At 46.3% G+C, this 23,709-nt stretch overlaps 1 protein-coding gene across 1 annotated transcript in view; it reads left to right on the top strand.

Moving 5' to 3' along the window:
* Positions 1 to 10,293: 10,293 nt before the first annotated feature.
* LOC120893634 (mucin-5AC-like) overlaps positions 10,294 to 23,709 on the top strand; it is a 33,038-nt gene continuing 19,622 nt past the window's right edge. Inside the window, exon 1 of the mRNA XM_040295636.1 lies at positions 10,294 to 11,555. Within this exon, the coding sequence (XP_040151570.1) occupies positions 10,970 to 11,555 (586 nt within the window). The 5' untranslated portion in view covers positions 10,294 to 10,969. The remainder of the gene's footprint in view (positions 11,556 to 23,709) is intronic.

Genomic DNA, 23,709 nt, shown 5'->3' with positions numbered 1-23,709 from the left:
GACGGAATGAAAACTACTTTCCAAAGTACTTTCATCCCGTCCCGAAAACCGTCGCTTCTACTGGCACTATTACAATTTATGAACCAGGTGTTACCTAATTTGATTTATGCTGATGCAATTTGGTGCTTTAACGTCCTCCGGCCAAACCCGCCGGCATCGGGACTGAGAAAAGGCGTAGGTGTTGTAATCATCCTCCACACGCTCTCCACCGCTCTTGCAAGCTGCTGAGGGAAAGGATAGTCGTTCCATTTGGATCGGTACGTTCGGCCGTATTACGGCGGTCGGTACGGTAAGCATGTTGGCGTAAAAGTTCATCATGCGTCCGTTTTGCGCAGCAGGGCGTCTGTAGCGCAGCAACAGTTTCCAAACAATGCAGTACTGTTGCTACCGGTTGGCTGCCAATCGATGCTAACAGGCGTCAGGGCTGTTGGTGTTGCAGCTCTATCCGATTTTACTAGCTTGTAACAATGGTAAGCATTCGAACGAGAACGCACGGTAACTGACAAACATTAAAAGAAGCATACAGGAAGGATAAACAAAGGTATTGTAATTTTATGCTTTATTCCAATTATTCCATTAGTTACTTTACAAGTCGGCAATACATTCTGCATACGTTCATAAAATCAAAATAACCAATCACATTTTCTTTCCTTGGTAAATTTAAATAACGTCAAGTGTATTGCATACATTTAGGCGTAGAAAATACTAGCACAGTCATCCTGTAAAACATTTATTTGTATAACAGTTTTTAATTAATGGGCAAATGGTTCACTTAGACTATTGTTTCAGTGAAAAATCCGTCAGGATATTAAAGAGACACTTATTTTCACGACTCATCACATCCCTTTACATGCGTCAAATATTCCATAATTACAATCTACCAATAATAAACGCTTAATCTGTCAATGTTTTGCATGCGCTTTTTCTTTCACACCGTTTCAGACATGTGAATCTTTAATTACAATATTTTCCCACCGACACATTACGCTGACCGTTTGTTGCTAAAGAAAACAGAATATTTTAATTAAATGAAACCCTTCACACTTCGCCACCGTGTCAACTCCGGCCAAGCGCGCAAGCCATATTCATGTTGCTGTAATTGTTGCTAATTGAGCACGAGAAAGTATGAAACTGATGAACGCATCAAGAACGGCAGCATACTGACAACAAATGAAAGAAAAAAGCAATTGACGGATCGTTTGCATTTTTCATTGATTGGCACACAACATTTTCTGCCCGTTTTAAGCTACAATTGCTGCGGACAGGATGCTTCCACACGGAGCGTGCAGTTAAACCAATAGTGATTTCCATCAGCTCAGCCAGCTCAGGTGTAAGCGCTGGCCGTGTAAGCGCCAGCAGAAACTTGCCCTCGCCCAAAACCTGAACCCTCGACCAGCGAGTGGGCGAACGAGAAAAGCTGCGAATTGGCTAATTTTAATATAATGATTCCTGTGCCGTAAATTATGCAGCCTCAACTTGCTTCGCATGAATATTTCATGAGAGTGGCAGACATGGTCCGCCGGGCGCGCGCGTAGTACGGTAGTACGAGTAGTTTGCCAGCGAGTTTGACGCGCGAAACCCGAACAACACCGGCGCTGTTTATTTTTCTTCACACTACACCCTTACAACGCAGGGGCAATCCGACCTCACCGAGACAGCGGCACCATTTTCCCGAGACCCCGAGTGTCGTGACCTGCAGCAGATAAGAGAACGCAGGTTTGTCAGGCTGACAGTATGTCAGTGGCCCGGGCTGACGTACTGGCGATAAAAGACTCTGTCACGGCACGACCATACCATCCCTTTTCCCCTCTTATGCTTTTTTTCTCATCCCTCCCTTTGATAACTTTTGCAATGGTGCAGAGCTTTGAAGAGTTTCGCAAAACACCCTCAACAGCTCCCAAAAACATTCCGGGACGTCTGCCTGGCCCGGGCTCGGCGCGAAATTCCGCTTCCCAGTACCAATGCTGGGATGCTTGGTTCCACTTGATGCTCAAACATCTCGCACGCATACTACACCCACCCGGTTTGCGAAACTTACCGGCCCTGATTACCGATTAATGATGGGAAAAAGGACACCCGGGTACTCGATACTAACTTCTTCCTAGCTAGCTTACGAGCATGTCACGCCGTAATCGTACTGGAACGGTGCATCGAACACAACTTCTTGCAGAATTAAATTTATTCTGCTAGAGCTCTTGCCACTCGCAGCAGGAAGCGTTAAGCGGAGCTTCTCTTTCCTTCTGCCCAACCGAGAAGGTATTGATTCGGAATTCGGAATGATTGCGTTAAGTGATAAAATTTATAGACCATCTTAAGCGATTTCACCCAACAGCCGTGACTCCGCTGTGTGACCTTATCCTTATCTCACCGCTTAGGATGCTCTTGGCGACTTGGAGCAGAGTCAACAGCGGGACAGAAAGCAAACACTCACAGCAACACACTCCGCTACATTAGGCAGCATATCAAAGCGGGCACTCTTAGGGCAGCAGGTGTCAAGCACTTCTCCCGAAACTCCACCCGAAACATGTTTATTCAATCACTCCGATGCATCGAAGCTGCATCGCTCAGAGGAGTGCGAAACGTAATGCGGAACTTTCCTCGAACAGATAAACGTGAGCTTCGATAGAAAGTAGCACATAACACTTTTGCTTGCTTCTGGACGTTCTGGAAGGGGTGTGTACTAAGAATAAGTTAATCGATCAATGCTACAAACTTGTTTAAATTCGTTATAGAACATGATCGATGAAGAACCCTGAACTCGAACAAACTCTGTCTCGCTCGCTTCCAACATTAAGATGATTCTAGTGCTACAAATAGTTTCCCCCGTATTTTATAGTTTTACAATCACTAAAAGCTGAACCTAGAATATAAAAATGTATCGTATCTACCATAGCCAGTAACCTACCATTAGTTCTGCTCTTTACTGAGTTCAACCACAGTAACACCAACATAATGTACAGAATTATCGACCAAATCTCAGCGAAAACAAGTGCATGCATTTGCTCCTTCATCTCCACCCATATCCAGTACATCTACCAGAAAAATTCCACTTACCATCCAAGCTTCTCGATCAACACGACATCAACACACACGTCCCTGCACGAGGAGAAATGGAGAAATCATACACTGATAGTGCCACTTTCAAGGTACGCCAAGCACGACGTCCCAAAAAGCCGAAAAGCATACTATCGTTCGGTAACTTTTTCAATTTGAGCTACCTATCCCCATTTTACGAACGTGTTAAGTACCTGCTCTGTCACAGAAGATGATCCGAACACTGTGGTGCAGCGGACGGACTTGCACAAACCCTCGCCAGTGCCGGCAAGCGGCCCCGGTGAGACGAGAGCCTCGTTCACAGCCGGACGAAGGGGTGGAATAAATGGTTCCCCGGCAGTCGTAACGCAAACCGGGCGCACAGTTGGCACGGTTCGCCGCCTCCAGCGTGCACAGTCGGGCAGAAGATAGACAAACCAGATCCATCCAGACACTCCGTTTCTTGTCACATCAAATTAAAACACCTGCCTGCATCCTGCCCGCAAACCACTAGCGTCGTCGGCAACCGCCACCCTCAAACGACACGCTGTGTTCATGTTCATCGATTCGGGTTGGCCATCCCGTGTTGCATCCCGTGTGTACCGGAATTACCGGACTCGAAACCAGCGGACATTGTCGGACAAGTTTATTTCAATATGTTTGCCTTGTTGCACTTGTTGAGGTACAAACCGTTTCACCTTCCACCTAGAGCCAGGACGGGTATTATGCCTCCATCGATCCCCGTGCATTGGGGTCGGTGCCGGTGGTAACGAGTGAGAGTTGATATTACGCAAGGCTTGTATGTCTTCCCACGTACAGAATGGTTTGCCTCGGGTACGTTAGTGTTTGTAGGTTAACACGAGGCCAACGTCATGTAGCTCGTTCTAGCCTAACGCTGCACAACGGTACACAGTGCTGTTGTTTCGTGCTCAATGCCATGACACAGGTTAGTTGAAGTAGAGGCAAGGATAACTAGTGCGTTTGATTTAACTTATAATTTCAATTCATGGAAACTGTTAATCTCATGATATTGTTGCTGGGCCATAGCGATGTATGTTTTAAATTCTGTAGGTAATTATTATTGTTTTTATGTCTTCTATTATGTGTCAAAACTATCAGCTATTAAATCTTATTTTATCATAAAAACTCGCGATCCTTGAACACAAAGCATTTATTTTGAATTTTTATTTTGTAAAGCTGTGTAAATGTTTATTTTTTCTTAAATAATGCCACATTTGGTAGTATATAACTCTAGTGAAAATATAAACATTTCTCAACCCTTTTTTTAGTTTGAAATCGAAATAAAAACTAGTTTAATGGAGAATTTTAAGGATACGATGCAATGCAACTCAAAAGCGCCTAAATATATGCAATGTTTTGTTGTTATTACTTTCTGTCTGGTCATTAGTTCAGAACTAATTTATGTTTTGAATCACAATATCAGTGACTTTGCTAATTTGAGATGGAAAATCATGTTATTGTGCAAGGGCCACGAAGCATAATAAACCAATCTTATAGCTTTTAAAACAACCAATATCTAGAATTGCATTTAAAATATGATTTCAGCTATTTTTCAAACATTTTCCTTAATCATGTCAATATAAACTACAACCATACATATTTTTCACTCGCAATCCAGTAAAATAAAGTCCAAAAAGTAACGGGATATAACGAGCGAAAGTATTTGTCCAGCAAATTAAATTGCAATTCAATTATTTGCCAAAACCTGAACCCAATCCGTTTTACTGCATAAGCATCCACTCAACAACAATAGCGTATGTGTTACTGCTTCAAACGGAAGAGCGGCGGACAACAGCACCAAAAACACACAACATAATGTTTCGCCATGGCCGGGAACGAGGCAGAGGGCGTCGAACGAAACGACGAAACGCAGCACACCAGTGCGGTGCATTAAGCTGCGGAAACTTGTTTGTTTTCCCGGCGTATGTCCCGATGCATTCGAGCAAGGACTTGCCGCTCTACCCTCCGTCACCCGTCTCGTTACGTGCTCGAGCTCGGGCCCAAAACCTACGTACCTAGCTACGACGACGCATACAACGCGGGGAAAAGCCCGCCCGGTACCGCAGCGTTGGCCGTGGCCGAAGCGCAATGGTAAAATGTTTCCGCACCAAAAGTTCGACCTGCATTGACCAAACTACACGGCTGCCCGAAAAACGTACGACCATTGTCGGACACATCGATAACGTCTCACGTTCCGGAGCTGATCCCTCTTTCCCTCTCCACCTCCGCCTTCAACCATGGGGACAAACGGGCAGGAGCGGACGGTTAGGGAGGGAAAAAACTTTACTCCCTGCCCACGGAACGGAACTACGGCGCTACGGAAAGAACCGTTTTCGAAGGGAAAACTTTTCCCTCAAACCACGGTCGGCCCCCGTTTTTGCACGACCTCGACGCCACGTTCTACACGACTTGTTATGCGTGTTTTCATTGTCCGTGCAGAAATTGTAAAATTATGTTTAGAATTATGTTTATCGCTGTTGGCCAGCGAGCCGTTGGAAAGGCGGCAGGCGCCAATAATAGCTGCGCTGCGACACTCTCGTACACAGAAGCGGCGTACTGTTCGACTGTTGTTCGCCGGATCGTTACGGGTTATGGTGCATCTATTTATTTCTTCATACACCCCGGGCGCAATCGTGCTGCACTTGCCATAAGCGCTATTACTGCATGCGTGTTCGATTGAGTAACGGCTGGTAGTTTGTGCGACAGTTTAAATCAACAACTGATGCTTGATCTGGCGCACTTCGTCCCGTTTTTTTCCATGCTGGTGTGCAGCTTAAGTGTTTTACTTCGGGAACGACATCCGTAGATTTATTGCTTTATACGTTGTTTACTATTCTGCAGATGATTCTATTCACTATTAGGCTAATCAAACCGAGATTTATATTTGATTTTGATTACTACTCGACACTTATATCGCCTAAAGGTATGTTAATAATAAAATTTATACTTTTATAAACGATATATCCTTTGTTTTGCATACCATCAGGCGTTATTGAATAAATTCTTTAAATTCTGCAAAATATGAATTGTTCTGCAGATTTTTTAGATTTTCAACTACATTTCTATTCCATAAGCAATCTTTGTTACAACTTACACTACAGAATTCTGAAGTCTAAATAACGTATCAACTCACTTGTTGCGTCATTACACGAAAAAAAATGAAGCATGTTAATGAGCGCTACATGGAACCGTGTTAGTTTATCGATTGCTTTAATTCGTCCGTTTGCGTTTGGCAGATTTGAAAGTCATTTGCATAGTGTAACGAATGTAACGAAAATGAACGTTACAGGGACGCTACTTATATTGTTCTCCAACTGATCTTTCGGATTTTACAGGCTGTACCATCCCAGGAAATTGTACTTTAGTATCTAACCAACTGCTAAGGTTAAATTACAAAGATTTTTTTCAATTTTCCTTCCAGTCTCTTTTTGATTCCCGCTCATGGGTGGATTTGACAGCGAAACACAAAAACAGGACACACCGTCACACCGTTCCGAAATGCAACGGGAAATGTAGGCGCAGGCGCACCGATATTGCCTCATCGAAACTGCTCGAATCCTTCTTGGGACAACAAGTGCGCCGGACGGTACCACTACCACTACGGCCGCGAAGCGAAAGCAACAGCAACGTGAGCGCTCAAACACGCACACCGACGCAGACACAAACAAACGCATGTGAAACACTCAACCACTGCTCGACGGCCGAACAGGGCTGCTACTATCGCCGCTGCTGCCACTGCTCGAATCCCGAACCCATCCTGTCAACCGTGCAAAGTTGGCTGCCCGCACTGCTGCTGGCTCGGTGCTCGGCGCTCGGTTCGTTCAGTTTTCGGTGTGTTTTCTTTCCTCTCAAACCAGTGCTGCTGTGCTGTGTGTGTGTGCTTCCTTCGCTCCTCTGTGTGTGTGTGTTGTATGTGTGTTTTGATTCTGCATTGCCACTTTTTCCAGCGACCGTGCTCGGTCCATCTTTTATCCATCTTCTTCACGTACCAAACAAGTGCGAGAGTGGTTAGGGGTGAAAAGATCGAATACGCGCAGTGCGTGACACGATTGAAGCACAAGAAAAGGCAAAAGCGCGTGAGAGCGAGTGAGAGAGGGGGAGCGACAGCAGCAACAGCAACAGAGACGAGCACACAAAAGGCGTAGGGCAGGAAACGGAAAAGCAAACCCCTCACAAATACACGCACAAGCAGCGAGCACAAGTGAGAGCGCACGTGAGAGCCGCTCGCTAGAAAAAGGACACACATTTTCCCTCGTGAGACCCTCCCTGTAGGGTGAAAAGCATCAACAAGCGAACGAAAGCATCAACGGTCGAATGCCACAGGCAGCACAGGAAAATGAGCTACCGCTAGCGGGTGACTGAGTGTACCGTGTACTCCCTTGAGTGCTGACGATAGCAACTTGTTTGCTGCACACGAATCGGCCCAAAAACCCACTTGTCGCAGCGTCACCCCTAACACTGTGTGCGTTTGTGTTTGTGTGCCAGGCAAAAGGGAAAACAGTGGGACCCGATCCCCGCGACGCGAGTTACCCGTGCCGACGGGCATGTATTGGTGGTAGCGCCCATTCTCTGCCACTGTAGTGCCGACGTGAGCAGCAACAGCAGCGCCAGCAGCAGCAGCAGCAGCAGCAGTAGGGAGGCAACGAAAAGAAAAAAAACAGATTCGGCAGTGGCCACAGTGCGACAGCAAAAAGCAAGCATGGCCGCCGGGCCCGGTGTGGCTGGCGTTTTGTGCAAACCCAATGTGCAGTGAACAATGGCCCCAAAGGCCTCACGGTCGACGGTCGATTGAAAACTCCGGCAAGGGCGGTTGTCTGCTGTCCGTGGTCATTCGCGGCGCAAATTAAAAAGCAAGGAAACCCCTTCGTGAAGACGGCCAAAGACAGTCAGGTGTGTGTATGTGTGTGTGTGTGTTTGCTAGTGAAACTGTGAACGCTGAAGCGTAGTGGCGCAGGAAAAACGATCCAAACACCAGTGAGAACCGCCTGCAAACAAGTGTGTTTGCTGGTGCGGCGAAACAAGCCGCGAGGAAATCGATTCCACGCCAAACGAACGGCCGTGCTGGCTAGATACAACATCCTTGCGGCAGTTGTGTAACCGGAAGCGAAGTGTAAACGCAGCCAAAGTACGCTTCCAGGCAGCCAGCCAGGACGGTGAGCTACGCCACAGCTCCCGAGGCGTAGTTGTCCTTGTGAAGTTCGTTACCAACAAGGATACCCCCGTGCAGCACCTGTTGGCATGTGGGAAAGGTTGGCGCGTCCGACGCGGTAATGTAACGCGCTGTAACGTTCTACCTGTTTTAAAAAAATCTTCCCGACGGTTCTATGTTTCACCACGACCTCGACGGACAGAAAAAGGTCGATTTTCCTAACGATTTCCCTCCCCTTGCTCCAGCAGGAAGTCTACCGCACACACACACTGCGCCCTCCCTTTCCAGTTACGAACCCTCACTACGAACCGATCGTAAGCGAGCTTAGCTTACCACCACTTACAAGCTACTTGTTGCATTGGGGCCACCCAGTCAACCTCTGCGCCCGCGTTTACTGCCGCACCGTTGTAATAATTACTTCGCTCTTCCATCAAACCCCCCCCCCCCCCCGCTCCCGAAAACCCGAACCGCCCGAAGGCGTCGTCGCGGTGCGGACGTGTCCACGGGTTCTCCCATTCTTGTCGGCGCACGTTGGCCAACCGACGGCTGTCGGTTATCCTGCTCGCTCCCGCTGCTTCGGTTGCTCTACCGAGTTCTTCATTTGCGACCGACGCCACCGGAAGCACAGTAACGACGACCGCGTTTCTTTTTAATGGACGCTCGGGCGTACACGGCACCCATACACACGCCGGAATAGATAGTACGTTCGCGGCACGAGAACATTAAGATGCGTGATACACGGATGTGGATGTGAAAAACTGGCAACAACAAAAACGCGGAAAAGCAAACGGAGCCCCGGCTCACATCATGTAGCGAGCGGAAGCAATATTCAGACAACGAAAGCAATAACCATTCTGTGAAGAATACGATGCGGTGAGGAGATGTAGTCGATAGAGCGATATATTTTAAATGGTAAATCCACTGTACGGTACTCGCAAAAGGGAGGAAAAAGCAACCCAACTATGTCAATATACTATCCCAGCACGGTGTTAATTAGTAGCAGTAAACGAAAGTAAAGACGTCTAATCGCAAACGCGCTGAGTCAGCGGAAAGCATCTCATTACAAACACTGACTCCCTCGGTACGTTCGCTTGTCAAACATATATACTCTGCGCCATTTTGATATTAGCCGAGCGTATCACTGGCCACACTAGGCACAGTATAGTGCACAAACAATTACTTTAGGCTCTCGTGTAGCTCTCGTAGTGTGTGTTCGCAGCAGGGCAACAGGGCACAAAAGACAAACTACCAGAGTCAGCAGACAGACAGCCGGACCGGAAACTACAACACACGCGATGTGATAGCGTTGGCCAACGATTTATGCTGACGGCTGTCAACCGAGAGCGCGCACACACACATACACGCCGGGGCAATTCGCCATCGACACTAAGGGCGCCAAGTGTCGCAAGGATCAGCGTGCTGGATCAGCGGAAAATTATCCCGCAATTCAGTGTCGACTCCTGGAACAGTGTTGACGGAGAGAGAGAGAGTGAGTGAGAGAGATCGAACGAAACCCTTTCCCTTCCCGAAGCTGGTGTGCAATTTCGCCAAGCCTATCGAGCCGTGAAAGGGAATCGCTGCAAACGTCCAAAATCAACATCATCAGCACCATTTCACTCCTTGAGCACCCTTCCCGCTTTCGGTGCACCTGTGGCCCACCAATTTCGGTCTATCGCAATCGGGCAGGACGAACGCGTACCACCGCTAGGCGTCATACCGGAAAGACCTTCTGTGTTTGTGTGTGTGTTTGTGCTCCTTCGCACTTGTGTGTGTGTGTGTGCGTGAGGATGCGTTAAAGCAAACACAGACACACAGTGCTCGACGAAGGCCACGAAGCCGTCCCAGAAGGTTCGGAAATGAAGCACAGCATCTAAGCGGGAGATGGTCCGCTGCGTAACATCGCCCGTCGCCCGCCAGTGCCGTCCAGCCCAGGCCCCAGCCCACAGACTGGCCCACTGATGCTGATCGGCTGCCAGAAATCAGCTCGTGCGCATCTCGCCTTCGCCATCCTTTCGGTTCGGTTTCGGGCGGCAGTGAAGCATATTTCATAAATCCAACAAGTGTGTTTTCCTTTTCCGGGCTTTCCAAAAACGATCCCGTTGGTGGTGGTGGTGGTGGTGGTGGTGGTGGGAAATTTTGTACGCGCGCGTTTCCTTCGTGCTGGTTGCAGAGAAGCGACACGAACCGAAAAAAGAAAAAATAACCAAGGTGCTTGGGTGGTGTTGTGAGCCAGGTCACCTCAGGCAAGTAAGTGTACATGTGTGTGGGTGATTTTTGGTTGATCGATGATGAACGGAACTCTCTCGCTTATACTCACGAGTAACACGCACAGCATTAGCGAAAGTATTGTGTCGCTTTAATGCCGATTACACCACACCCGAACAACACAAATGCCGGCGCTTACTGTTTGCGCCAGCATTTATGCAATCGCACTCCACTAAACTAGAGTACTGGGTGGCGCTCTCTAGCGGAAAGCGCTTGAAGTGCAATGTGGAAAGAAGTGTGATAAAAAACTGTACATGAATCGAAACGGATAAGCAATACTACTGTTGAGTTGTGTATAAATCGAAACTATCCTTTGGTAAATCCACACGCCTTCTGGTATGTAACATCAATTAACTAGCATAACTAGCAATCACTAGCAAAACCAAAACAAAAAGCAAAGCGAACCAAAGCGTTGATTCGCTGCTTTAAATCGACCATCGATTTCAAAATCTGTATTCCATCCAACAACCAAAACACAACGCAGCTGAAGCCCAACCCGCCATGCCGCGCTGTTACATCGTGAAAAAGCAACAACCCCCGGCGATGCCGGCGTACCGGAACCGAACCACGGTGGTAACCGCCACCGGTGGCTCCGGCAACCATCATCAGCAGCAACAGCAACATCAAACGACCACCAGACAGGTGGTGGTGGTCAATGGTAAATCGCTCAAGGAGCCAAGTGAACAGGGCAACCGTACCGCCACAGTCCGGTCAGCCGGCGCGGCCAGAAGCGGGGGCAGCGGTGCCGGCTTGAGTGGTAGCAGTGCCTTGGGAAATGTTATTGTGAAAAACGGCAAAGAGCCAACGGGCGGCAACGGTTTGGTGCTGCTGAACAGTGTCAGTGTCATTAGTGGTGGTCCGGCCGGCAGTGGTGTTGGAGTGTTGGAGGGCAAGCTGGATGGGGCTAGCGGCCGCAAGGCCGACAGTGTGGGCAGTGTTAGTTTTACGCTGGCGAACGGCCAGAGCACGGCGGGCAGCAACGGGGCCGGCATTGTGCAGCGCAAGGATGATACGAGCGGCCCGGTCAGCCCGACCGAGGGCTGCGTCGCGCCGATCTATTACACCAACATTTCGGAGAACAAGAGCGGTAAGTCCCGGGGTGCTCGTTTTGCCCTCCCTCCCCAACTCTGTCTTTTCTTATGCATAAAGCATCAAGCGGTTTTTGTCCGGGCTTTGAAGGTACAAGCGTTATTTGTCCTTCGTGGAAAATCAATTTCCAAGATGAAATGAAACATTGAAATTGTTAAATGAAGGTTGCTGAAATAATTTGCAGAAATTTTGGGGCAGTATTCAAGCAAGGTATTCTTAGAAATAGATGTTTGGAAATCTTCGTAATACTTGGATGAGCAAGTGCTTAGCGCTCCCATTCCGATTATCACTATGAGAGATTTCTTCTCTGTATCTTTTAAATAAATTCAAGATGAATTTACCCGCAATTCGGCCAAGATGTTCCTCCTAAATATAACAATTTACCAACAATAGGTCAAGGCTATATACTAGATTTTTATACTAAAACACTAAACTAGTATGAGAGATTATATCGGTTTGCTTGAAGTTGCTAATCTTTAACTGAGTTTCATTTCCTACTCAGAAACAGAGTCGGAGCCTCAGTCGTAGCGGAGTCAAGACAAACCAAATGCTATGGGCCTCACAATCAACTTGAAGTGTTTGTATACCATCATCGCGTCCACACAATTCGAACTCGAGATTCTCCAGATCATGACAAATATATGGAATCGATGTCACACTCTATTTTAGTATTTCTCATGCTTAAAGTAGAGAAGCAGTTTTGTTCATGATCATTACCCAAGCAATGTCACCTCTAATAGCTACGCCTGGTGTCCTTTGACACGTTCCATGGATTGCGTCGGTCGTGCCTTGTGACAGGTTTCATTTGTCCATTCAAGCCAGAAAAGCAATGTATCAATTTCCTGATCAATCTAACGTGTCAATCTCGACACGGCTTTAAATTCCTGTACGATGCATACCAATCGGTGTCAGCTTTAACCCGCCTTCCGTCTTTAAACCATAAATCAGCCTCAAGCCATCGTCACCGAGACCACTTACCGTGGAGCATTCAATTAACCGAATTCTAAAGCCTTAACGTAACATTATTATAGCCCTCTCGTCTGACCGCAGGCAACTCTCCTGCACAGCACGCACAGTCAACGACCTCTCGCCCAAAACCCGACCACAATGCAAACGAAGAAAATCCCCCGCAGCAATCATCATTCCTGGGCTGGGCACAGGACGTACGAGCCGGTTGATTGTGAGCGAAACCTAATTTGTGTCGCCACACCGTTAGCCTGCAACGCACACCCGTGGACCCGTGCGCCGTGACCATGTCCGTTTGGGAAAGCCGCGCTTGTGGCCACACTTTCACAGTGGGTTCGGCTGGAAATGGTCCCCGCGCCAGGTACCAAGGTGGTTTGTGCTGTCGAGGTGGGACAGGTAAAGGTCTCGTTACGATTACTTCACGGACGTATCTTACATTATTCGTAATCAGTGTGGGCGAAAATAAACCGCCTGAATCCCCACCAACCGCATTACACACGTTCGATAGAAGCGCGTTGCGTCAAACCAAAAAAATTGGATAGCGCTCACATGGAGCAGCGCCCGTAAGTACGCGTACAAGCGTGACCTTTTCGCGAATCGGTTGTTTTAAACCTGGCGCTGAATATTGGTGCGAGGTGAGAGAAAACAAACGAAAAAAAAATACATCCATACCCTCAATCCAACGGTACCGAAGCGGGCCAGTTAAATTAACACTAATTTGATTACACCCTGCAAAAGCCTGCACCATTCGCGCTCGGTATCGAATCCCTTGCGCCTTTCGCATCGCACCTGCACGGCAAACAAGATCCTGGGTACGATTCTCTCGTTGTCATTTAATTATTTCGTGTGTCTTCCTGTAATACCATAACACGCAACAATGGCAAAAGGCAACATAAAAGCGGGCGCGAAAAAAAGGGAAAACGGTAAGCGCACTCGAAACACGTGTGGGCTACGAACAAGGGAAGTGTAGGGCTCTTCGTAAAACATTCATAGTGACACATTCGGACACCCGGATACGTGTTGCGTATTTATTCTCGCTCCTTTCGTGCCTCCTTATCACGGCTACCTGGGAGATGCGGCTGCGGGTGTGTTTGGGTTAGCCCAAACTGAAATTGGACATTTTTTGTTTGGCAGCATACCAGCCACCGGTTATATCGCCCATAGATGGTAACCATTAATTGCTGTATATAAAGAAGGAAGCATCGGTACAACCCTTGGAAAGCAGGAGAAACCGAAACGGAGGTGTTGAACTGGACAGAATAAGTCAAAAACTGTCACCGTCACACCGTGCCTTTTGGGCATATACCCGAGCCAGCAGGAAGGAGGAGGACTGGCGCAACCTGCCGGCACAAAAATCATTCATACACGACTGACAAAGTTTTCGAATGCTACATAATACGCCAATTTGGCCACACTGGGTTGCGTTCGTCTGTGTCAGCATGTGTGAGCTGTTTGGGAAAGAGAAGTTTGGGCACCGTGACACTCACTCGCTCGCACTACCCGTCTGGTCCAACAAGTTGTCCGTTGATTGAACTCATAATCCAATTAGTCACATCACATGTTCGGACAGTTTGTTCGGACGCTCCGGTCTACTGCGAGCCTTTCTGTCCCGGCCTCGCATGCCCCCGTCCGTTGGCGGGGGAACGAGAATAAAATAAAATACGTACAGCTATTATGTACCCTTGCACAGAGGTGTAGAACGAACGGTAACTAATACCGTGTGTGTGTGTGTGTGCGTGTATGTGTTTGGGCGTGTGGGATAGTGTTGCGTGGTGGACCACCATCTGATTTGGTCGCCATAAAGTGACGAGCAATTACGATGGATTTGATGCCCGCACATTCTCCCCCATGTTCATCCAATTGACCGCGAGCGGGGATGGGTAAGAGTAAAGAGAGTGTTAAAAAAAGTATGTCATAATTAATTTTGTGCAACTACACTATCGCGACGAGTTGGTGAGAGCATATTGAGTGTATTGGGCGATTTTCACAGCCTCAGTAATCGATAAAATGTTACTGCACGTGCCAAAATGAAGTGACACGTGGATGCTTTTATTCAAAACATCTTGTTTAAATTAACTTCTCTTGGAGCCTTTACTTACTTCCTTGGCTTGGAGGTCTTCAAGAAAATAAAGATACTAATTTCTTATTCGCAAATTTCACTCGGTTACATGAATTACTATAAAGGAAGATAAAAAGCGCCTAAATGTAGGCTAGAAAAACTATAACTATAACTATAACGCGTATCTTGAAAAGCGCCGAAAACTATGCAATCATTCCTTACTAACTTATTTTTACTACTTTGGTTACCAAACTGTGTTGTTGTCTGCCACAATTACGAAATGAACAGCAAAATACACTTACACACTAGCCTGTTCAACATAATATCTCATGCACCAAATTTATACTCATTGTTTTCTTCTTCTATTACCAATAATTAAACAAGAAATATTTGAAATGGTGATTTATTTGCACCTTTGATGTACAATCCCGATAAACAAAAATTCATGCCTCAACCGCCGCGATCCCCTTTTTTCGAACAGAAACACATTGAAACTGGCCGACCTAATCGAATCAACTGATAAGAACCGGGCCGGGAAGGAGCAAAATCTAATAAAAGAATCAAGAATGCCGGAAGCAGTCAGGTGGTTCGAGTTAAGCAATACGGGCCTGCACAAACGGGCGCACAAACAGGGTACACGGGAGGGTGCAGCAACATTAATTAGTCAGAAAACTGATTCCACCGCAACCCCGTGCCTACAGCCGTTTAAACCCAAGCAGAAGCGCCGTTTAAACGCCCCGCGGATTCAGGCTAGCGTTCGGGAAATAGAAAAGTCGCTACATTTCGCCACCGTGGTAACGAACGTTTTAAAACTTGCCTTTCGCGGCCAGTAGACAGGAAGTGCGTGTTGCCTGCTGGCAGAAATGGTTCTTCGTGTTTGCGATATTGTTTACGAAACATGTTTTTAACGCACCACGCACGCTATCGTCTTCCACGCGAAGGGAGATTTGTTGAAAATGTATGTGTGTTTTTTATTGCATGTTTTGTTCTGCGTGAGATAGTGGTGTGTATTGTGTTAGTTTTGAGACAAGTGTTTTGACTGTTCGGACACTTACATTTAAATTACTCCACTGATGCTACTGAATGCCTTTTCAACAAAAATATATTTGTAAACAATTGTGTTTATCTATACATCACACTTGTTGATTTTTCATGGTGGATTTATGAATTTTCCTTTATTGAACGCCACCACTAGAAACGCCACTAATGGGTGATAACTCTCTTGGGATCTTATGCGTTACCTCAACACGTGAAATTTGTTCATTTATCATTCATCATTCCAACACTCATCGAAGGATAACAACGAGCGTTGATTAAAGCTAATGTTTCGATTGACTTCGCAATCAAATATTGATCAACACATCAAGCAGCGCAGCTAAACGTAAACAGTGTTAACTGCTAGTTATTTGGCGGAGAAGCAATCCTATAATACAATGAAAGCAAATGATGAGTTTGATTATACTTCTACATCAATTTAGTTTATTTCCAAACGTTGTACAAACTTTCCAGCTCGAATTGAACTGAGAATTCTAATGTTGAAAGCACCTATGATGCGACGACTGCTTCAAAGCGTACAAAATAAATTGTAAATTCTAGCTCATCGTACCACTTAGTAGTCACTGTACCATTTCGACGCTGCCGGCGGTAGAAAACGTGTGAACTCGGTACTCCTCTGACAGGTAACCCAAATTGTGCTTCAATCATTTACGAAAGGTAAATGGAAACAAACTACTATAATGTAACCAATCGCCGGCTACACCCTCCAGGGACCTCGAACTGTCCATCGCGCTCCTTATGCGGTGCAACAATTTTGACACTTTTTGCCCCATTACCCTTCACAGCGCCAACATCAACGTCATCCCAGCGTGGCGCTGTAGTGCACTTTACGTGTGACCTTCCCGATTCTTTGCCTCCGCCATTGCTGTGAACATGAGACGCAACATAAGTGCCACGGTAGGCGCTTTGCGGAAAATGTCAGAAATGTTGATTCGCGAAAAAAAGTGCCAAATTTTCTGTAGTGCCATTGACGTTGCGTGCGACACGTAAAATATAACCAACTCGATTTTCACACATACATACACACACACACACACACACACACACACACACACACACACACACACACACACACACACACACACACACACACACACACACACACACACACACACACACACACACACACACACACACACACACACACACACACACACACACACACACACACACACACACACACACACACACACACACACACACACACACAGTGGTGTTGTAAGCGACGGCTATGCCCCCGAAATGGAGGAAAACGCGCCGAAAACTCACCCAAGTCAACAGTTTAAGCTTGCCACCCGCCGTGCCCGAAACACCCCTTTTGTTCTGATTCGGTACTCGTTATCAAACGTGTTGCATGAAGAAAAGCGCCAAGAAACAGTTCGTAATATTGAGAGAGTGTGTGTGTCTTTAGGAAACCCTTCCAGAAACAAAAAAAAAACATAACACAAAATCCGCGGGAGGTCTCTTCGCTCTTGTTTTCCCGGTGCGCGAACGAAAAGAAAAGAACCCAAAATCATGCTTTTGGTCGGGAAAAATTGGAGCTCACGCCCGGCAGACGTGCGAGGGTCTCGTTGGTTACGGTTTATGTTTATTCAAAGGATGATTTTGTTCACTTCGGCGTTTTGCGTTTCCTTGCCTGCTCTTGTTCTCACTTGAAAAAAAGGGAAGTTTGCCCCGAAACAGCGACATATAAACATTTATCCAGCTCACTGTTCGCCCACTCACAAGCTTATCGAAGGTGGCAACATTTCACCCGACGAGGCGCCATTAAATGTTGCCTCTACCACTGCTACTGCTGCTGCTGTTTTCGAAACATCAACAATGTTGTTGTTGTTAGCATATCGCACCATAAACAGGTTACTACTGCACAAACACCCCATGCTTCTCGCTGGTGCTGCCTGCTCACCACTCCTCGGAGACGGGTTACTTGCTGTCAAGACACACACACACCGAGGCTGACTGAGTGGCGTGTATCGATTTTGCATAATTTCAAACAAGGTAACAAGAGGGTACACGAACCAGGAAAGAACCAATGAAAAAAAGGTAAGCGCCAAAGAGCCACAGCGCCAAAACGAAGTTCAGGAAAAGCAAGGTGCACTAAAATGTAGCACAAACCGGGTGCCGGTGAAGGTGGTGCGCTGTGGAACTGCCTGCAACACTACCCCCACGTGGAGCTAGGTAGGTAATGTAAATTGGAATTTCGGAAAAAGGCACTCCGGAAGCATGTCAAACAAGTGTCGGTCAAACAAGTCGGCAAACGCCGGAGTTAGACACGAGTGAGTGGGTGGTAGTAGTTGGCAGGAGAAAAGGACACAATCTGCTCCATCAAACAGAAGCAAACACAGAAGCTGGAGGTTGAGAGAGTTAAGCGCTCAAGTCAATTTAAGACATTTTATGAAATCTCCTACTGTTATGGCTTCACTTTTCGTACGTATGCTGGATCGCACCGGCAGGTCAGTCCGGCAAGCAAAAGCTTTCCAGGCGATCGTGTAATTCTTACGGCGAATTTGTTCCAGTACTAAACAAGGTGCAAAGCCATTGACGACATAGTTGGTAGCGTGTTTTGGGTATCATTTAAATTTGTACTGCCACCTTAAACTTGCCAACTTGGATCAAGTAGCTTTCGCTGAATATTTTACGATGTAGGGAATCTGCAAGTTATAAGAGCCAAAAATGCTTTACGGAAAATGCTGGTGTTTGTTTCGTGTAAAAAATGTAATTGTTTTTATTTTCTAGTTTATTTTTTCTTTTATTCATTTAGAAATCCAAGGATATGCTAACCAATTTAAACTACTAAATTTTAGGGGGTTAGTACAAAAATTAACATACTATGTATACATTCAGGCGCACAACGCTTATTATACGCCCAAATGTATGTAAAGGTAGCTTTGTGTGTTCTTGTAAAGTGTTCTTTTACCATTTATTGTGAGCAAACATATTTTATAAAAGTAAAAACCCCTTCACAAATGAACCTGATTTAGCACAAGTAAAGATATCGCTTACGTATGCTACGGTTTATCTTTTAAAAGAATTTACTTTTGGAACCATTGTTTAATGTTTAAGTGTACAACATATCCTGCCCTTCATCGCCCCCACACAGACACACACTCAAGTAAACCTCAAAGCAGATTTTCTCGGAACCGCACCCGGCAATATCACTTCCTTTGTTCATCTCACGTCGTTACAAAGAATCAACACGTCTCGGCACGATCACGAGCTGCATCGCTCAGCTTCCGCCAGCTCGCATGCACGCATGCAGCATCGTGCCGCCGCCCGGTGGTAAAGGATAATTCATGCCGCATTAAGCACCCGACCGTACAGTATCGATTGGCGCAAGGCACCTCACAACATCCCTCAGCACGCTCTCTTAAAGTCTTGCTGCCAAGAGATGAAAGATATCCAGAGGCGGACGAGAAGAACCGGCACTAGCAGTTGTGTTCAGCAGACGGAAGCAACTGCACTGAAGCACTAAAAGACATGGAGGGATAATGGGGGGGAGGAACTGGAGGAATATCTTCCTCAAATCTTGCACGTCTCGAAGCCACACGAACGCACCAAGCGCAAAGCTTGAGGTTTAATTGTTGCCTAGCTTTACCGAGCATAGATAATGGTTAGTTTCAAGTATACTACAACACGGATCCGGCCAGCACCCACGGGCGAAGTATGGAAGCGAACGACCGACGGATGCGCCCCCGACAACATAGACCTCCGGAGTGTAAAAACCCGAACCCGAAACGCTCCCTCTCGAGTTAATCTTAATTGAGTAGTTTTATGATCCCATTATTTCAGACAATGATTAAGGCATCGATAGCTCGGTAAATTACGACTAAATTGACCACCACCAACAACACTACTGCTGCTGCTTCTGCTTTTCGCTGAACTGACCGCAACGGGTCAGCGTTGGCAAAATTAGACCATCCGACCTTTCGTGTCTTGACCGTTCCGGTTTGCCCTCGCACACTCACACGTGATGCGCCGGCTCGTGGTGGGTGGCGGTAGAGAAATTAAGCCTACGTTTACCGTTTATTTTACACCTTGGGAGAGCAGGAGCAGGGATTACGGTCGGATCGGGGCAGGGACTGCTCATTGCAGTTTCACTGGCAGCACCGGCCGGCTTGCATCGTTTCTAGTCGTCCAGCGTTGCGCTATTCATAGCCACAGGATGTACATGAGCACACCCTTCTCCCACTTACCACCAGTTCAGTCCAGCATTACCGTTTGGGATGCGAAATTGGACCCGAGACCTGGTCAGCACGTTCCATCAACATCATCATCATCATCATCGTCATCAATGTCGTCGTCATAAATGAAGTACAAACAACGTAACGATGCAAATCGGACACTTTTTAGGCTCACCGCAATGGCTTAGCATTTACCGGCGACATTTCCTGCCCGGCAGCCCGGATTGGCTGCAACTTTAAAGCGAGCGTTTTTGTGGTGGTGTTTTCCGCATTTTTTGCGATGAAATTGTTGCTAGAGTCTTGTATAATTTGTTTACTTCAATTCTTTGGAGTATGCGATAAGTTCTTTCTTAATGTAAAATATTTTACAAGATAAATGTCGTAATGTTGCATATTACATGTTAGCAAGGTAATAATCGTTTTTTTAAGCGTCATCTTTATACAATCGCTTGCATCAGTTGTTATTTCGCGTTATTAAATATTGGTTTTGTGGGGATTGCTACTTCAATGATTACAATGTAGAGAAAATGTCTGCACGAAGACCATTACATTTTAGTGACGGCTTTTGACAACCAACTTATGACGGACATAGAAGGCGAAGAAAAAGGGCAAAACTTTGAAGATGGACACTCGAGAGGCGAAACTCGGTGAAGATCCAGCAAGATCTCGCAAAGACACTTGAAGAATCTCAGCATGTCCGTTCTTGTTTATTAAAAGCAATGAAAATGATCAGAAAGGTGTGCAATGGGTTTAATATCTTCTGAAGCCGAAGACGGCAATAGTTCACTTGTGAGCAGCTGTTACTGAGCACCTGTAAAACGTACCAAGAAACATTGAAATGAGATAGACGAAGATTAATAATAATGAAATGATAATATTCAAAAAGCCTTATTAGCCTTATTATTCCTGGAACGAAAGCGCTGAATTTCGGCTATTTTGCATGGCTGCCTCTTACTAACCGTTCTAACTAAAACTATCAATACAGCACAATAAATCTTAATCGCTTTAGCACGATCATTCCTAAACGTCAACGCTCTCCCGCCCGAACACACTACCAATTAAGGTCACCAACAAGTCGCACCTAATTCCTTCCAATTTGGCGATGCTTCACCCCAGCCACTCGTTCGCATTCAAATTTGTCCATAATTTGATTGCCACTCGCGAGTTTCCCCCATTGCGTTCGACTCCCACTACCACAGAGTTCAGTCCAATCAAATCGCCATACCTCCCTCGTCCCCTCTCCCTTAACCTTCCTCCATTGAAACGGTCAACGGTGTGTGTGTGGGGCTTCTCGAAAAATCGAATAATTATCGTAAAACTTTATCCCAACTTTCCATCAAATCACACGATCTCTGGCTCACCACGCTTGCCAGATTTGAAGCTCGCCAGACCAGACCAATCCAACGGCCCGCCAACCGTTGCCCGCACATAGCAGATGCGCCCCCGAGCCTTCCCAGCCAGCCATCCAGCCTGGCAGCCAGGAACACTCACTGTAGTGGTGGAAATTAGAAAATTTTCGCTAAATTTATTTTACGACTGACCATTACTCTAAACATTTGCCGGCAGCACCGACCACACCTATCGCACTTTAATTTAACCTCAAGAAACCGTACCCGTAACGCGGCGATTGCCTGTTGTGCTATTTTTGACGACTCGGTTGGCATGGTGGTGGTTTCCGCTTTTTCCTCCTTTATCTTTCCTTTTTTTCCTTTTTTTGTCCACGGGAATCGGGTTTTCCCTCTCACTCGCGCAATGCTTACGCGAGTAGATCAGTATCTCGTCCTGCCATTGCTGCCGCAACGGTGTTTTTACGCGCCAGCGGCAGTACCCCTCGGGTGAAACGTCAACTTCCATGCCTGGGGCCAGATTTCGCCCTCCATCCCTGTCGCAACCAGAACCTCAGTGGTCCTCAGTGAATCAATTAAAATTTTATGGATGCAGTTAAATTTTATTTTACTTCACTTTTAATTGGAAAGTAATTGCCAACACTGGCCGCTGACTATGCGCTCCTGGATCGGCGCTCCCCTCGAGCCACGTGTAGCTACGGTTGACCTAACAAAACAGCCCCGCTCTATCGGGGCGCGTGTTGCGTGTGAGTGTGTCTCGGTCCCTCCCTATCTCTTTGGTCGGACTATTGGCCAGGTTTTTCCGCCCTGGATGATTTTTCGGCGAACCTGATGCCCAAAATTGGTCCCGGAAACTGATGCGAGAATCATTGCTCCGCCAAAATTGGTGTCACACTGGCCAAATGGCCCGGTGCTGGTTACTTTCAACCTCGGAAGCTGGCGGAAACAGGCCCGCAGCGAAAGCGTTTGCAAGTAATTGGTAAATATTTTATGATCACACGTTAAACCCGTCGGCCCCGAAGTAATGGTCACTACAATAGTCGTTTGCTGTGGGTAGTTTCGTACCAGCGAATATTAATGCAAAAGTAAAGAAGTTAATGTTCGTTATGGCTTTTATTTTGCTGAAACTATCACCAGTTCGAACTGCAGCAAATCTTCATTTATGTAGCACTCGTACCGTATAAACGCCTGGTAGTATGCAATTCCGAATTATTTAACTCCTGTATTTGCTCCAAGCGTTACAAATATGGTAGAAATATGGTAGAAATAGTTCTACAATGTTTTAGATGCACCTTACAATGGCTATCGAAGCAGCATGTATATAATTTTCACAAGCAATAAGAAATTGCGAGAGAAACTATCTTAGCGTCATAACTCACATATTTGTCAAAATCACTCACAGTGAACTAAATCAAACTCACAACTACACATCTACCTTTTGCATCAACAATTTATCAATTCTATCTCGAAGGCAACTAGTACATTCAACAACAACAACACTTAAGCCTTAAAATCTGCTCGCTTAAAACTGGAACCATTTTGACACAACAAAACGCAAAGAAAACAACACTCTAAACAGTTCTCCAAACGGCAAACAAACGCCATCATAACACCATTTACTTTCAAACAAGATGCCTCCCCCGAGGGGTATCGTTCACAGAAGCCTCCCGTGCGTCAATTGCCGTTTCATCCCCCTTGCGCTGCACTTGTTTCGCCGAAAAACCCAAAGTGGCGATCGAAACTGCCACGTCGGCAGCAGCACGGCTTGGTGTGTAGCCTTTGGTGGGGATGTAAGGCTGTCTCGCCGATTATCCAACAAGACCGATGGCGGTACAGAATCGAGGGAGTGAAGTTAACCATCAGGCCCCCAGCAACCCCCGCGCTAAAGGTCATTAATCTTGCTTATAAAAACACATAATCCCTTATAAACGTGTATTAAATAAATATTTATTGAAGTAGATTCACTCCTTTGCCTCGTTTGCACTCCCGCTGAAATCGGCAGATGAAAGGGGGAAACACACCTTCGAAAGGCAGCGATTCTTGTGTATACTAAGGCAGCATTCGAGAAGAGCGGTTTCTTGGGTGTAATATAACATTTCACCACTTTGACGAAAAGGTTAAACTATTGATTGAAGTTTTTGCAGTTAAGAGTTCAAAACTGTTTCTTTATGAATGCCCTTTAGATCCAACAAAGATCGAAACCCATGCGCATATTTGCAAAGAACATGCTTGAGCAATACTTTCTGTAATATGAATCATAGAAGGACCAAATCTATCCTTCAAACTGCGCGTTCCCGCACCAGCTGAACCCACAAAGCACACAGAAGACAACAAAAAATCCTCTCCAGCACGGAAATTGATTACATACATTTCGTGTTTGATCAATAAATTTATAACAATTTCTCATATTTATTCACCGGGTTTGAAAGGCCCCGAAACCCGATCGCATACCATATGCTTCCCGAACAAGCCCGCGCTGCCGTTGTTCACGTTAACCAACCTCTCTTTCTCTTTGACCACCCAACCAACCACCCGTCGGCACGG

The sequence above is a fragment of the Anopheles arabiensis genome, chromosome 2 (genome assembly GCF_016920715.1).
Source record: "Anopheles arabiensis isolate DONGOLA chromosome 2, AaraD3, whole genome shotgun sequence".
Lineage (NCBI taxonomy): Eukaryota > Metazoa > Arthropoda > Insecta > Diptera > Culicidae > Anopheles > Anopheles arabiensis.
The sequence above is the reverse complement of the archived record's forward strand: the minus strand, read 5'-3'. Positions and strand labels throughout refer to the sequence as shown.